This window comes from Topomyia yanbarensis, chromosome 3 (genome assembly GCF_030247195.1).
Source record: "Topomyia yanbarensis strain Yona2022 chromosome 3, ASM3024719v1, whole genome shotgun sequence".
Classification (NCBI taxonomy): domain Eukaryota; kingdom Metazoa; phylum Arthropoda; class Insecta; order Diptera; family Culicidae; genus Topomyia; species Topomyia yanbarensis.
Window position 1 is genome coordinate 6,196,326 of NC_080672.1, and position 15,566 is coordinate 6,211,891.

At 36.7% G+C, this 15,566-nt stretch overlaps 1 protein-coding gene across 3 annotated transcripts in view; it reads left to right on the forward strand.

Moving 5' to 3' along the window:
* Positions 1 to 6,161: 6,161 nt before the first annotated feature.
* LOC131693852 (cysteine-rich motor neuron 1 protein-like) overlaps positions 6,162 to 15,566 on the forward strand; it is a 38,903-nt gene continuing 29,498 nt past the window's right edge. For 2 of the 3 annotated variants that reach the window (XM_058982058.1, XM_058982060.1), the window contains exons 1-2: positions 6,162 to 6,317; positions 11,391 to 11,777. In XM_058982058.1, coding sequence (XP_058838041.1) covers positions 11,566 to 11,777 — 212 coding nt within the window. In that variant the 5' untranslated portion in view covers positions 6,162 to 6,317; positions 11,391 to 11,565. Of the gene's footprint in view, positions 6,318 to 6,392; positions 6,588 to 11,390; positions 11,778 to 15,566 lie in introns of those variants that run through there. The other variant, XM_058982059.1, reaches the window with a different exon arrangement.

The window sequence follows — 15,566 nt, forward strand, 5'->3', positions numbered from 1 at the left end:
AAAACTTTTTTTTCAAGTTATCGCAAATACACGATTGAAAGCTTGCATCATGCGTTCGATTTCTACCAAGTTTCGAAATTTTTCGATCTCTTCGAAAAAAGTTAAGAATTTTCATAAAAAACGTATGAAAGAATACATGGAATTCCCGTAAAACCCTTAAACGCTTTGGAGTACGTATTAATTTAGTCCAATTTGGCCCAAAAACAATTCATGCCTTGTTTCGTTTTTGACCGGCAATGGACAAAATTCCAACATTACCACCCTACTGAACATGATCATGCTATAGTTTACCGGACGATAAAGTATGCCAGAAGTTAAAAAAGAGTAAATCACACAAAATCACATGCAAATATTTGAACCATAAACAAATTCAATCACACAATCAGATTACTATTTTAACAAACTTCCGTAGAATAACCAGAGTTGCTCTGGAACACCTGTGGGACTTGGATTAGGATCACAGGTAGGCCGATTCCATATTGAGATGAATATTTCTATCTAGAGACCAGATCACTTATGAAGCATTTTGGTATACTAACTCAAATAAATGTAATTGTACCTGCCAACCCACAATTTCAGAGTTTTTTGCATTGCGTATATCACATTAAACCTCTGCTAGTAAGTAACTGTACATAATACAAAACGTCACTCACGGGGACAAGCATATATGCAATAGCGAAGTTGCTAAACCAATTTCCTTACTGCAATAGGTCTAAATACTGGATGCAATGGTTTATCTCTTACAAAAAGTCTAAGTCTAAGTTTCAAAATTTTTCGATCATTTTGAGAAAAATAGTGAATTTTAAAATATAACATAAAAAGATGAATGTATTTCTCATACAAAACTTTAAGCGCTTTTGGGTACGTTTTAATATAAAGAAGTTGGGCATTCCACTGCATGGTCGTTGATGGAACATAACTCATTATCATGTGCCGATCCTACTGTGATTGACTTCTTATTGATTTTTTAGTTCCGCACACACGAATAGCCTATCCCCGAGTGAGTTTCAAGGTATAATTATTCTAAATAGACGTAGGCATCCCCCCCCCCCCGACCACGGTCATCCCTCGCCTATACGTTACCATCTTTTCTAAATTCCGATGACGAAATCGATCAGGAGACACTGGTCCTAAGTGCGGTCAAAGAGGACCATGGGAACGACCAGTTTCGACCCCACAACACGTTTATCATTCATTTGTCCCTCAAGAACGTTATCGGGATCGAGTCCACTAAGTACGTTAAGGTGTCCGAAGAAGAAAGAAGCATACAATATGTACTGCGAACAGCGTCCTAGAAGGTATACCACCAGCTGTTAGGCATCAAGTAGCTAACTACCGGACTCAAGGTTGAAATAGCCTCCCATCCGTCTCTCAACAAAACTCCAGGAATCGTCCAAGAACTGGACACTTAAAACCTGGATACGGATACCAAACTGGAAGGACTAAAAAAAGTCCGCAGGATCACAAAAATTGTAAGTGGCATACCGACGAACACCCCGTTCTGAGTGCTGTTCTTCAACGGCTCCCATCTACCCGAATACGTCTGGAATACATTTACCCTGACTCGTCCACAGACGAAATTTGGTGACAAGTAAACGCACTCAGCGGAAACATCTGGTTCTCGCTAGAAATCTGAGGTGTCGCAAGCATTGAGCCTTACGAGATCGCCAAAGAGTTATGACTGTAGTTTTCCCGGATGGAACCAGCCCTTCCGCGGAGAGGAGCTCTCCGATACCCTCAGCCAGGGACGGAAAAAGCTCACCAGGATCGACAATATCGGGTACCCAAAGAAAGTAGCAACCTCCTGGAACGGTTCTGGTCGTTCTGATCCCCAAAAGTGTTCAGGGAACTCGGACGTCAAGGACTTTTGGCCCATCAGCCTACTCCCCTGCATTGGTAGTACCTTCGAACGCATGGTCAACACACGGCTGACCGCGAACAACGCCAGCTGCTGGACGACCTACAAAACGCTTTCCAGAAAGGTAAGGGCACCGGGTCCTACCTTGCATCGCTGGAGGAAACCCCGTCTTCAAGTGGCCCATCTCCGTGGATTTGCGAATGCCACCGACAAGAGCTTCTATATCCACCTAAGCTTTACGCATCACTGAGCTACCGATCGCCCGATCCAGATGGCGAACAGCCTCATCCCCTACGAAAGAAACTGACAATCCTTGAGATCACCATGGACCATGGATGTCTGTGTGAATGTAAGTGTGTCTGTGACAAAAAAAATCTCACTCAATTTCCTCAGATGACTGAGCATATTTTCTCAAATTTAGTCTTAAATGGGCGACCGAAAATAAAAGTCGCAAGAATAGAACATGCTTTGCAAAACCCGTTTCAAGCACATTAGAATATAAAAATCGGAAATAAACTTCAACCATAAAAATCGGACAGAAATCTTTCAGTATAAGAATCGCTTAAAAAGTTCTCACCCGTAAAACTCGGCAAGGATGAACCTCCAGTATAAAAATCGTTTAAAAATAAATAAATCGCTCATAGGAGCATCCGTATATCTTGATTTTCAATATTAACCCTTTATAAGGCCCAGCGTTTGGGGCTATTAATGAATGTTATATTAATAGAAACACGGTTCTCTCACTTAGTTTAGAATATATTTACATTTATTACGTAATAAAGACTGTTTTAAAAATATACTGCAACCGCCCGTTAGAAAACGTCAGTCTTTGTAATGTTTTATGTATTTTCAACGAGATTGGTGCAAATATAAAGACATATCGAGCTGGATCAGAAATTCAAAAAGAAATTAGGGTGGGTTGAATTTTCGGATTAAAAATAGTAGTTTTTTAAAATTTGCATCGTCAGCTTATAGGATCTAGAGTATTTTTTTCAAAATCGAGCTAATTTTATTGTCCAAAAGGAAATCGCCGCATTTTTTTCAAAAAACTCTTCACCAATCTGACACTTTTTACTGTATCTCAATAAAAAGTAATAAGAAGAGTTGCCAGACTCTTAATAAGTAGATTTCATGAGATTGGAACACTTCTCACTTCATATTCCTGCATTATGAACGAAACGAAAAGGTGGCAATATAGTTGACACTGCCTTATAAAGGGTTAAAAGTCGACTAACAAAAACTATTTTGTAAGAATCGGATTTATTCTTATCCCGTTCTTTTTACTGAAGATTTTTTTATCCGACTCTTACAAAGGAATGGCCCAGTCCGATATTTATGTTTGAAGTTAATATCCGGTATTTATATTCTAATATACTTGAAACGGGTTTTACGAAGCATGTTCTGCCCTTGCGATAGAATGTATAATAAATGGCCGTTCCGAACTGTTTCACTTGATTGCACAGAATACATTTGTGAATTCGCTATCAGACCACCTAAAATATATTTGCAAAAATAAATCATAGTTCGAATCAAATTTAGCGAACATATTTGAATGACAAACAAAGTTCTTCACATTCCGTTTAAAATGAAACTAATTGTGCTCAAGTCCGATGAAAACTGAAAGAAGAAACTGAAATGAAGTAGATACTGTGATTTTAAAAATGAAAATCATTAGAATTGTCTGACATAGCGACGTTTAAATTGCCATTAAAAATATAATCCACATTAAATGGTTACAAAATTTGGATAATATGTTATTCAATAGATAAGCAGCCTTGGAAAAATAAAATATATTAATATTTGAAACATAACTTCTTAGGCTTTGTCCGGTCACTGAGTGTGGCTCAGTTGGACTGTACGTATCCATGACCCCTATATTAATAAAATTTTCACTTTCCATGAATCTACAATACTAAAGTAATAAATTCCCAAAAGAAAAAAAAATCCGGTTCACAGGGGAAGAAGTACATAAAGCAACAATAGCCGCATCTTGAATGTTTTAACATTACAAGGGCAAATATTTCATGTGTATTGGATTGGTTACATGGCAACTAGAGATGTCCGGGTATGAGTTTTTACGCGAGCCCGAACTCGACCCATAAGTACATTAAAAAACTTGTTTTCTATAATCGAAATAAAATAAACCTGTTTTGAGCGGCGAATGAACCATCGAGCCCTAATAAACAATACAATACAAAACTGTTTTAATACACCTAGTTGTGCAATTGTGTCTTTCTCATTTCGGCCTACTATGATTCCACGGCTGGCTACGTACAATATGATTATGGAAATGTCTATTATATTCTGAGTACACCTTGTACCTATATACAATGGCTCGTCAGACACGAAAAAGATGAGCTATGTGTCGACGCTGAAACACTTATCATACTTAATTAGCTTAACCAGCATTAGTTCAATGTTGTCTTCTTGCTAACTTATTTGGGCACGCAGGGGTGGGTATGTGAGGTGGATGAAAAAACCGCAACCCACCACCACCATCGTCGAGCTTATTTTGGTATACCTGGCATGGTTGGTGAAGGCGATGGGAATAAAAGAGTTGTGGGAGGTAGGATGTGGTAGTGATCTGAGTGGATATGATGGAGAGGGATCTAAGAATGGGGATGAGAGGATAGAGGTGCGATCTGTGGAGGATTAATTAACCCCCCGCCACAAATCCCCTGTAAAAATCCAGAATACATAGTTAAATCACAAAAAAGTAGCCCTGGATTAGGTTGATGATTTTCAGAGTCATGGCATAACCTTTCTATATGAGAGGCAAAAATATGTCAAATCAATCAACTCCAAAAAAGTCAATTCTCGTCACAATTCTTTTTCAAGACTACATCAAATCGTTACAAGCATTTCAAAAACATTTGGCATCACAATTACAAATGCGATTTTTAAATTTTCTATAGCTCCCCCCCTTTGAACAGTTTTAATTTCCAGTTTATATGGAATATAGCATTACTTCAAAACAAGTGGATTTTATTATTAATCATAGCAACCATGTTTGAAAAGCTCCATACGCGAGCGGTGGGTGGCAAGTCTAGTTTACACTCGTATAACGATGGAGCTATTCAAACAGGGTTGCTATGATTAATAATAAAATCCACTTGTTTTGAAGTCAAGCTACATTTTTAGTTAATAACTTTTCTCAGTAAATTTTCACAAATTTGCAATGTTCTACGAATATGTTTAGTAGAAGAATACGTTTAGAAATATATAGTGTTCTCATGAATTGATTGATGGGGAGATTTTTTAAGAATTTATTTTCAATTTTAACTGATTTTCTATTCCAATTTCCATATAAACTTTGAAATTTTTGGAGGGTCCGTACACGCAACCGATCGATACCAAAATTTGCACAATTACTAAGGGCCATAAAAAGAATCAGTAGAGCCTGTTGGAGCTAAAAGTCAAAAATTGATACAGTCCATTACATATATATATATATATATATATATATATATATATATATATATATATATATATATATATATATATATATATATATATATATATATATATATATATATATATATATATATATATATATATATATATATATATATATATATATATATATATATATATATATATATATATATATATATATATATATATATATATATATATATATATATATATATATATATATATATATATATATATATATATATATACTGATTTACACAGATATGTGCATACGTATATGGATATATAAGCGTGGTATAATCGAAACATTACTGTATCACTTATCTTTATTCTTGAAAGCTTCATATTGAAAATATATATCATAAACCTTTATTCATGTGAACGAAAGATAGAAAAGCCATAGTTCCAGATTCTCCTCGTCGTCACATGATATGATGGGGAAGACGCTGAAACTGTCAATAATCACGTTGCACAGAATATATATCACCGTAAAATCGGAGTACCTTGGATCTTATATGAGATTTATTTGAGTAAATGTTCGATAAGATCATTTCTGCTAAAAAATCATCTAAACAAACATCAATTTTATTCTAATATACACACGTTCAAATGCAATTTCAATACTTTACTCTTCGAAATGCATTCCATTATAAAGCAACTCTTTACAATCATGGATTTTTTATAACCAATCTGACACATTAGATTCGAGTGTCTTGAAAATTAAGGCAAACATTCCATTTATTTGAAAAACAGAAGTATTTTCTTCACATAAAGGTAATATCCATTAATATCTATGCTTTATGAATTTACTATTTTGGCGCATGTGCAATTATCAATCCACTGTGAGAAAAATTTTGGTTTACTCTCGTGGTTACAAGTGGAAGTATGTACAATCAATTTTTCTCTCCGAACTACTGCCACTTACAGCACTCTATGTTACGATTCTTTTGTTTCGCTTATATCTTTCAATTGCAGAAGTACATTCTTATAAACAAATTGTGTGTTTGATGGAATATGCCACCAAGTAAGCAAAATAAAATTCGCTTTCAAATCCTTTTACAGCTAAGTTCATGAATGAGGTGATAGTTTTCAATTCCGCCTGCTTCAAAATATGATAAGACATATGCATCACGAAAATGTACCATCTTGTATTAAGGCATGAAAATGTATTACGTTCGACATAAAATTGAGGAATGTTATGCTGCGATACCACAAGGAAGATGTGTTGAAGATATTGATCACTATGTGCTGTCGTCTGAAGTCAAGAACACCATGGAACCTGAAAAAATATTGTGTGAGAATAGAATTGGCATTTTTTTGTACCATACTAATTGAGGGAATGCAGTAAATATGGAATTTGCGCAATAACACTCAATTACCATTATATTGACAAACATTTACGAAAGGGCAAAAAATTAGCAAAAATGCAATAGTGGTTAAGGAATGCTTAGTTTTTTTTCCGAACTATTATTATCCTCATAGAAGGCATTAGAAGCAATGAGCAGTGAAAACATAGCTAGCGAGAAAGATTTGTTATGCAAAGTTTTAAAAAATGTTTTACACATGACAAACATGTTGAAATTTGTGATCCAAAATTACATCGAAAGCACACTGTTTAAATGAATTTTGAAGTTAATTGAAATACTGCTGGATGTATGACCATAATTCCTATACGTTCTAGATTTTAAGGCACAAATCCCCGGCTACATACGGGGAACGTGCCATTTAAACCAATATATTCTGATTCCTAGACTGACAATGCAGAATGATAAATCAAAACCCTGAATAAGAAGAAATACCCGAATGAAAGGAAAAGCCGTGTCTACTTAATGATAAATTTTATGCGATATTCCTCCCTAAGGAGGAAAAATTGGGTACACCAAAATTTCTCCCCAGGGGAAAATTTTCGGTGAAACCACTCTTTGTACGTCTCCCGTCTGAGCAGAAGTTATGTTTATGCCGATGAAACACAGCGAAACCGAAACTTGTCTTGGCTTAGCAGGCCAATGCGAAAGTACTATTCTACATTCCTGCTAAGGAGGCAAAATTGGGTAAATGCCAAAATTTCTCCCCAGGGGGGAAAATTTTTCAGTGAAACCAACCACTCTTTGTGCGCAAAGAGCAAAAATCCTAACTTAACAAAGTCATGGGTACGTATCGACTTCATCTCATCAGAAACCGACACTAACATATTGTCGGAATAGATTAGCGCCGGTTTGACGCTAAATCGCTAAAACGGAAACACACTTTATGTTTCAATCGAACGACTGGTCAAACGTGATGTCCAAGCAGAAGTTCTGATTATGCCTATGAGACACAGCGAAGCCGAAACTTGTCTTTGCTTAGCAGGCCAATGCGAAAACACTATGCTATATTCCTTCCTAAGAAGGAAAAATTTGGAAAGCACCAAAAATTTTCTCCAGTGGGGAAAATTTTCAGTAAAACACCTCTTTCTACGTAAAGGGCACAAATCGTAACTTAACACACCCATGACTTTTTAAGTTAGAATTTGTGACCTTTATATACAAAGAGTGGTTTCACTAAAAAATTTCCCCTGGGGAGAAATTCTGGTAATCCTAAAGTGTTTATTGATCAATACCGGCGCCGGCTAGGCCCGAACGTAGATCGCGGAAGGAAACGGAAAGAATGTTAGTCCGATTCTTGCTTTTGCTAGAGGCCGTATATACTACTGCGCACTCCACAAGTATCACGGGAGCAGGATATTTGTAAGTAAGTATAGAAGTAGGATTCTACTTCTTCATGATTGACACCAGAGAGGTGACTATTTAGACACTTCGTGAAAATGAACGTGAACAACTGTTAAATACCTTCCATTTTTCAGGTGTTTTGAACAGTTTCATCAGCGAACAACGATTTCACTCTCAACTGGCAGTTTACAGTTTGTCAGAATACAATCTGGTATTCGAAGGCGAACGTTAACCGAGAACAGCGATAACAGTTATATTCACCACTCCGCATCAATTCCGTCCATCGTCGCGTTTACATTACCGGTGAACAAGTGAAATATTCACTGCGAACATATTTCACCGTGGAATATTTAAAATGATCGGGGAATATGAATATTATTGCAATGATTCAATTATATCGAATAATTGTGCAAGTACATGAAAAAATGTTCCCTAAATCGTGAATAATCAACAATAATGTTTTTACGTTATGAAAACAGGACCATGAACAAAAATCATGTGTTTTGTAATTATGTTCAATTTCCCTTCAGAAACGCCCGCATAACGCTGTTATTAGTGGAAATATTTGTTTTTGTTTTGTGAACTTCAGTCACGGTTCCCAGCAGTCCGTCCCAATTCGATTTTCAGTATGCGAACTAGTTCACAAATTTATGATCATTATTCATAAAACCGTTGACTCATGATGTTTTTCATAGATATAGGAACCTTAGTTCACAAAATGAATATATTATAGATATTTTCTCGTAAATTATTTTACGAAATTCGGAATTTTATTCATGAATCCATTCAATCCTCGTAAACTAATTCATGATTTCTAATACATTAGTCGCTATCCAATATAGGTACTCGTAAAATGGTCCGAAATAAAACATAAACAGTGAACGGTGGTCATATCGAGCAAAAGTAAATTGATTCTGATTTTTTGAGAATTTTCACGCATTCTGTACTTTGAAGTGAATAGAAAATAATGCAAACCGAATTTATGGCATTTTGAATTTGTTACACTTGGAGTGCCGGACCCTGCGGGAGAATGTTTTTAAATGATTCGTTGATGCACGTTCGCTTAGTGATATAATTGGAAACGAACGAAAACTTACAATACGTGAAAGTACAGTTTGGGGAATGCGCGCGATAGAAATATGCTAGGCTGAATGAGTTATTAGGCTGCATTTAGTTGGGTCGAAAATTCAGTAGGATGGAAGTGGGGACGGGCATAGCGTAGTTTGTAAACCGATTGCCTTGTACGCAGCTCACCTGGGTTCGATTCCCAACCCGGCACATAGGGTTAGAGATTTTAATTAAGAGATTTTTCTAACCCGAAGAGACGAATGACCATAAGCTTAAAATCTCTATAATCAAAATAAAAAAAGTAGGATGGAAGTTATAAATTAAGTAGGAAGGAAGTTGATTGATTGAGACATCGGTAGAGCAAATATTTTAATATTCTCAGATATATCTTGCTTCAAATTACTACTCGCAGAGCTGTGCTATGCTGGAATAAAATTTGTATTAAAATATGCTAGTTCTTCAAAAATAAACAAAGTTCAATGTTCAACACAAAACCGCATTTCATCAACCTAGCAGTATGATTAGAAGGCTAAATAAATTGTATAAAGCTTGAAGGGCATTTAAGATTTTAAGAATTGGGTTAAAAAGAAATTATTGAATAGAATTAACACTAGGGAAATAATAATGGAGAGAGGGCGGACAACGATGAAAGGAAGGAAGAAATTTCACTTGTAGCTTTATGACAGTCGAAACAAACGGAACTAATGACAGCCTCGGACTGCTAAGGTTTTTAGTACCAGATCATTTAGGCACAGAGAAGTGTGTGAAAATGGTTTCGTAGTAGGGGTCTGAGGCGGGTCGACAACACGCCGAGTTGGTAGGATGATGTTGGTGCTGCATAACCCGAGCTGGCTGACTTATTTCTATTTTCACCGACATTCAACACCTACATTCCTATGCTGACATGTGTGGGTGGTCGTGATAGGGCCCGAAGGGAATCCATTGATTGAGATCCGGCGGAGCAAGACTTGGCACATGTCCTAACAATATGTTCGATATATTGATAGCCGTCTCCACAAGCGTAAATACCAGTGTTCACGAGACGAATACGCCGGAGATGCGTGTCTAGCGTGTAATTATATGACATGAGGTGTGATATTACACGAAATAAATCACGTCTCACATCCATCCCCTTGAACCAAGGTATCGTTGATAACTTCGTGACTTCCATCTTCCTAGTTCCCAATTGCTCCGCTAAGTTTGTCAACTTTCGAGAATGTTCTGATGTAGCCTTCTAAAGTTAAAGAGTCCGCCTTCACGTTGCCCGGAATGAAGCAAAGAGAAGGAACTCAAATTAAGATTTTTCAAATAAAGTCAGTAGATCTCATATTTTCCCCAAAATGCAGGGAGTAATTACCATGTAGCATCGAACGAACAGCCTCAATGGAACTGTGGCTATCCGAAGCGTCGAAGTAATGGTCTTCGGTAAAGCGTCAATAACCCCATGCGTATATAGTTATTTCTGGGACAAAAACTGAAGCAGAGTCATTGAGTTTGTAGAGGTATGAGTGAGGTTGAGATTGTAAGAAGGGTTAATATTCCGCGCTATATAGTCAAAGTATAAGAACATAAAACGGGTTTGAAAATTCAGCTCGAAATGCCTCTCGAGGTTTTCACTTACCAACGGGTTTAATGTATCGCATTGATTCCTAAAATCAATTTTTGCTGTACCGATTTTGTTGGCTATTTTCGGCAAATTTAAGACAAAGAGAAACGGAAACAATGAAATTAAAAGACGGACAGGTATTCTAGAGCAAATTAGTTATAAACATAGAACGGAAAACTAGTACTAGGCAGGTTCATGTGGACATGATCGAAAGGAAATGTGAAGAAACCTTTGCCTTCTGCTAGTTACTGACGATACGAATTCGAAACACAAAAATCAAATTTAATTTAAGTTAGGTATTGTGCCCTTAGTGTGCAAATTGGTTTAATCCAATTAATCCTTTTAGGCATTAATATTGCACAAAACTTCAGTTTAATGAGATTTCCTCCAAAGTTATCCCGTATTCACGAATACCGTGGTGATTTTTTGAGCTAAAAAAACAATTTTTATCTAATTTAAAATCGTTTCCTGCGCGATTTATCTTTTATAGTAAAAAAGAGTTCTTAAAAATCGAATCAATTGGTGATTACGGAGATAGCGTAATCGCGGAAATTGCTTAATTATATCATGGAAAGCACAGCTTTTTCCGGGTTCAAAGCTATTGTCATAAAATAAAGTTGATTTCTTAGTCGCTTTTGATCTGTTCAAATGCTTTAGATCTATCAAATTCGTGTTCTATTTACTAACTGTGATTTTTTGTCTTTTTTCGTTTCAGGTTGAAATAGAAAATCGAATGGACGATGAAATTGAAGTTTGATGAGACGTTAATAAACGAAACTATAATGATCGGAATACTCACATCGACAATTGAATATGCTTTTGAAGACAGTGCTTTCCAGATGCATCAGTATTGGTGTTGATGGTGATTAACAAATTTACTCCATAGTAAAATGGAAGAAATTACCATAAATTTTGCTGTTATATATCGGTATAGCAAATCAAGTGTGAACCAGTCTGCTAAATTTCTACTATGTTACTTAATAATAATAATAATGAACTCAAGAACAATTGCCCTCAAATGTGTATGCAATCCAAGTGAATGTGATGTTATAAGGCCAGAGGATTGTCCTGGCAAGGGTTATATTGTATGGGATCCATGCAGGTAAAAATATTTTGAATATCTTTAAGAAAGTTTTATCTCATAATCACATAACGATTGCACGGTTCTAAAAAGATTTTGTACTTTTCAAGTGACCCAGTGTAGATTGTAGATGTCGTCAAATGCAGCACAAAATAATGTATGAAAAATGTTACATACCCTCAAAATCTTGTTTTACAGTAACTTTCACGGGGTTAGTGAGCTATTTTCGCGCATTATGGATTCTATAATAATATCTTCGATTTTTTTTTTCAATTTTTGAAGTTCTCTCGGAAGCTGTCCATTAGCCATCCGATAACAGCTAACCGATCTGTTGGACGATTGGGGTGGTGTGGAATTCCCAAGCCCCCCGCTGTTCCGAATCTCTTAGGAGTGCGCCGAGCAACAGAATCGTCGAACCGCAAATTTCGCATTATTTCCTTGAAACGGCTTTTGGCCATCACGGCTCTGAAGAAAATCATTCCATAAACGGTATCCTCGCACCAAAGATCATCTATATTCATAGATTTTGCATGCATGCGACCGGCGTTGATCAAAATCCCGAGATAAGCCAAACATTCACAACGAGTAATCTCCTTGTATTTTGCATTACCAACCGCGCGAGCTTCGAGCATTGCTGAAACGCAAGATTTGATCGATAATGGCATCATCAAAAAATTGAAAAAATGCATCAATGGGAGTTTTGATCAGATTTAAATCAAAGTTGAAAGTTCCCTTCCTTGGTGCATCAACATTCCTCGAACTTGACTGTATTCTTGGTGGCTTCTTCGCCGTCCAAACAAAATCGCCAGCTCGTCGCTGTTGTGCTATCTTATGACAAACGCCATTTTGGGGTAAACTGAGTTAGATATGCCACATTACTCGTCTAACGAATGTCTACAAGATGGCGTTTCCAGAATTTTGAAATTTCGCTTGGATACTGAAATATAGCGAGAAAAGTGATAGGAAATTGTGAGTTTTTTGCTTCAAATCATTATATCTTGGGATTGGCTTAAGTTATAATGAAGTTTTAGTTTCTTTTATGTGTAAAAAGGTCGTAGGAACACAATGGCATAATAATTTTCAAAAGAAAAATACATGTATTGAGAGAAAAACGCAGTTTTGGCTTTAAACTGGAAATATTGCGTATTTGGCAACACTGTACCCAAAAATAACTATTTGTTCTAGATTCCCTGACTCATTTCCTTCAAAATGCATCTAACCGATTGTTTATAGACCAAATTTAACCAAAGATGTGAATAAAAGTTCATAATTGGTGATGTTTTTCTATGGAAAAGTTTTCGTGCGCGATTATGACACGTCATACAATTTTTTTCATCAATACACACCTATGACACGTGTGAGTGCGACTTTTGTTTACATTTTTAGTGACAACTCGCAACATAGTCAACCGATCTTCGTAATATTTGAGAGATTAATACAGAATAGGTAGAAGCATCAATTGTCTTCTCTGAATTGTTTCTACCATTTATAAGTTTCATGATATTCAATCTCAAACTTTAAAAATCGTTTTTCTCGAAATGTGCAAAATGGCGCTTGTCATAAGATAGCACAACAGCGACGAGCTTTGTTAGTGAAAGAAACTTCCGGTTCACGATCACCTTCTGCTTCACGAAAATCGAATGGGAGCTCTTCATCCAATTCTTCTTCTAGATCAAAGTCAACTCCACTCACTTCTACACTCGAATCAGTTTCGAAATCAGACATTTTTCACCGTAACAAATAATGACGAGGTATATTCTGTGGCGTTTCACACATTCAACAAATTAACAAGAATTACCCGCAGCTACTTAGCAGAATAACTCTAAGAACATCTTTGTCTCTTTCGCATTTCCATTCATTGCTGCAAACACTATACGCTCTTCTGAATTAACAAATAGCGTTGTGTCACTCTCACGTGAGCAGAATAATTCAATCGATATAGCGTTCTCTTTCCATCGGCGTTTGTAATTCATATGGCATAAAGGAAAATTCTTTCTAATGTGTAGTAGGCTGAGACGAATCCATTTCATAACGTCCGAAAGGGGATACGTCACAACAATCACAACAGGAGTATTATAACGAACAACAAGTCATAAAATCCGAAAACAAAATGTCTCTTAAATTCTGAAACTATTGAAGTTACAAAAGTGTTCAAGCATCTTGTGTGACGTTCAGTAAATATTCTTAAGGCTTCGCATGCTACGGTTTGCAATTGATCAAAGTGATCATATTCTGGATTCGCCGTAAGAGTCCAACACGGCCAAATCGTCTCCAATTTTATTTCGAATCTGATAAAAAGTTGAAAACGTGATGTTGAATGGTTGTATATTTAGCTCTTTAGAGCAAATTGATAAACCAGTCAGTTTCGTATCGATAGCGTTCATTTTATTATTTTTCCAAGAAATAAAAAAAATTCTATAAAGAACACGAAGTATGAAAGTATTGAAAAGTAAATTTGATATCACATTTGTCCATCGTAATTTAAAATCAAATCAAGATTTCATTACATGCTGACATCAACATAAGATTTGTTGTAGTTTTGATGTTTGACTTCGCTCGAGTTCAAGCCTCTTGTGAAGCTCAGTAGAGGTTGTTGATACATTGTATTATGAATAGAGGTGTGCGCCGTGCCGCCGATTTCAGGTAGAAATTGTCGGCGCGCCGATATTTTTAATCCTAAAATCGGCGGCGCGACGCACACCTCTAATTATGAAGGTCTGCAATTCGATAAAAGTGACTCTTTGGAACCATATTCCGGATACACCGAAACTCACCATCGCAGTCAAATGACCTCCAAACTTATTTCCAATGCCTTCAATCATCCTGTAAAGCCTAATAGATCTTTTCGATACGTAACATGATATAAGTTTTCAAGTTGATAAAAGTGACCCTCTGGGAACATATTCCGAACACACCGCAACTCACCATCGCGGCCAAATGGCCACGAAACTATTTTCCAATGCCTTCAACAATCTTGTGAAGCTAAGTAGATGATTTTTGATACCTCGCATGATGAAGGTTTACGATTTGATCAAAGTGACCCCTTTTCCGGAATCACCGTAACTGACCAACGTGGCCAATTGGCCTCGAAACTTGTTTTCATTGCTTTCAACGATCTTGTGAAGCTCAGTAGATGTCTTTTGATACATTCATCATGCAGGTTTATGATTTGATAAAAGTGACCCTCTGGGACCATATTCCAGAATCACCGGAACTGACCAACGTGGCCTATTGGCCTCGAAGCTTGTTTTCATTGCTTTCTTGTGAAGCCCAGTAGTAGGCACAGCTTTCGGACCATATTCCGGAATCACCGGAACTGACCAACGTGGCCAATTGGCCTCGAAACTTGCTTTCATTGCTTTCAACCATCTTGTGAAGCTCAGTAGATATTTTTTGATACGTCGCATGATGAAGGTTTACGATTTGATAAAAGTGACCCTCTGGGACCACATTCCGGAATCACCGGAACTGACCAACGTAGCCAATTGGCCTCGAAACTTGTTTTCATTGCTTTCAACCATCTTATGAAGCTCAGTAGATGTTTTTTGATACGTCGCATGATGAAGGTTTACGATTTGATAAAATTGACCCTCTGGGACCATATTCCGGAATCACCGGAACTGGCCAACGCGGCCAATTGACCACGAAACTTGTTTTCAATGCTTTCAACCATCTTGTGAAGCTCAGTAGATGTTTTTTGATACGTCGCATGATGAAGGTTTACGATTTGATAAAATTGACCCTCTGGGACCATATTCCGGAATCACCGGAACTGACCAACGTGGTCTATTGGCCTCGAAACTTGTTTTC